The following is a 2210-nucleotide window of genomic DNA, read 5'->3' on the forward strand; positions in this document are numbered from 1 at the left end:
ACAAAGGCCCCCTGTAGCGAATCGATGCGTTTTTGTGAGAAAAATATCCATATTCGAAACGTGATAATCACTTGAATCTAGCTTGCGCTCACTGTTGTACACAGAAGCAGCTCCGGGCAGGCCTAAAGTGTGAATTTCATGTAATTTCATTTGTAATTTCGACACTTTCAAGAAAAATGTGAAGCAACTTTCATTAAAAACATTTACAAAATAATATATGATATTGTTATAATTTTATATAATTATATAATGCAATACACAATACATTATATAATGCAATACATAACATCCTTAGTTAAAATCCATTCAAATTTGTATTAATTTTACAGTTAAGAAAAGTTTGTTTAACACATTTTTATGTATAATTCATGACTAATGGAAGTTATTATAAAGTATTACTAATAATTTTTTGTTTGTTTTTAAGGGCTGCTGTTTAATGTTGCCTGTCAAGTTACCTGAAAAATATTAACGGAAAAGTGTCTAATGCCCTCTGTTAAGTTATATATATAATATATATATCAATATATATTTAATAAAATCTAAAATTGGATATGAATGTTCCTGAAAAAAAGTCTAGAGCCCTGATTTGTGCCTCTAAATGTAAGTATGGAGCCTCAGCTCAGGTAGAGTGACATCATCAGGTAATCGCTGGTGAATACAGATCTGAAGGATCATGAGCACAGACACACACACACACACACACACACACACACACACAGAAAATGAGAGTGTGTCCTTAGGGCATTCAACATCGCAGGCTTCAAGCAGTTTCTGCAAGACACACATATTGCTCACGAACAGAAAATGCACAAGCCAGATGCTTTTATGAAAAGGCAAAAAACAAAAGTAAGTTCAAATGAAACTTAAACTTAAGTAAAAGATACAAAAGCATCAGCAAAGCAAAGAAAAACATGGATGTTTTGCACACAAACCTTCAGCCTCTGAGCTTTCTTTGAGGATGACTTGCTTCAGTGGGCAGCAGAAGATTTCATGACACTTAGCACGAAAAGGGGAGCCTTTACCCCTTATATCCGCAGAATGGATGGAATCCTGCCGCAACATAATGTACTCCTGGGTACCTGGGGCAGCGTCATCCTGGACTGCGGTCGGGCCATAACAAAATGAACGCAGGGTTAGAAAGGGAGAGAGTGCTCAAAGCAACAGAACTAATTCAACACAATGAGAAAAATATGCAAAGAAAAGAGACAAAGTATAAATGACAACAACAAGGTCATAATAATAATAATAATAATAATCAACAACAGTAACAAGATTAGCAGAACACATATAATAGCTTGATATACAGAAGAAAGAGAAGGAGAGAAGGTAAGAGACAAAGAAAAGCATACTACACAGTAGGACTGGGCGATACATCATGCCATGCCATGATCATTTTAAAGGGGTCATATGATGTTGCTAAAAAGAACATTATTTTGTGTATTTGGTGTAATGAAATGTGTTTCTGCGGTTTAAGGTTCAAAAAACACATTATTTTCCACATACTGTACATTATCGTTTCTCCTCTATGCCCCGCCTTTTTGAAACGCGTCGATTTTTACAAAGCTCATCGTTCTGAAAAGCGAGGTGTTCTCTGATTGGCCAGCTATCCAGTGCGTTGTGATTGGCCGAATAGCTCAAGCGTGAGACGGAAATGTTACGCCCCTTACCAGTGTTGCCAAGTCTGTGTTTTTCACGCAGAATTGGGCTACTTTAACACTGTTGCCTCAGGTTGTGTTTCATGTCCGCGGGTTGAAGCGACTCCAATAACATGATATTTATCCCCTGGAATGTGAATTTTAGCAGGGGAAGCCCCTTACCAGTGTTGCCAAGTCTGTGTTTTTCACGCAGAATTGGGCTACTTTAACACTGTTGCCTCAGGTTGTGTTTCATGTCCGCGGGTTGAAGCGACTCCAATAACATGATATTTATCCCCTGGAATGCGAATTTTAGCAGGGGAACCCCGACAAAAAACGTGTATTTTACTTCCCGGAATGCGATTTTTACCCCCTCGAAACGCGATTGGGCTAGTTTTGGGCTAGTTTTGAATAGCAATTGGGCGGGTTTTCTTGTGAAAACCTGGCAACCCTGGCGCTTACCATACTGTGATGCCGTGTCCCGGAGCAACGAGACAAAATCATTAAAACCCATTATAAAGGAGGCATTTGTTGCATCCAGTGGGGACATAATTACGGATTATAATGACTTATACT

General features: G+C 38.4%; 1 protein-coding gene across 1 annotated transcript in view; it reads right to left on the reverse strand.

The window, feature by feature from the left end:
• The window catches only part of LOC107665438 (fibroblast growth factor 13-like), a 123228-nt gene that overhangs the window by 56591 nt on the left and 64427 nt on the right, over positions 1–2210 (reverse strand). Inside the window, exon 3 of the mRNA XM_016456315.1 lies at positions 933–1100. Coding sequence (XP_016311801.1) covers positions 933–1100 — 168 coding nt within the window. The remainder of the gene's footprint in view (positions 1–932; positions 1101–2210) is intronic.

Source organism: Sinocyclocheilus anshuiensis, unplaced genomic scaffold, assembly GCF_001515605.1.
Source record: "Sinocyclocheilus anshuiensis isolate Anshui unplaced genomic scaffold, SAMN03320099.WGS_v1.1 scaffold771, whole genome shotgun sequence".
In the NCBI taxonomy this organism is placed as follows: Eukaryota; Metazoa; Chordata; class Actinopteri; order Cypriniformes; family Cyprinidae; genus Sinocyclocheilus; species Sinocyclocheilus anshuiensis.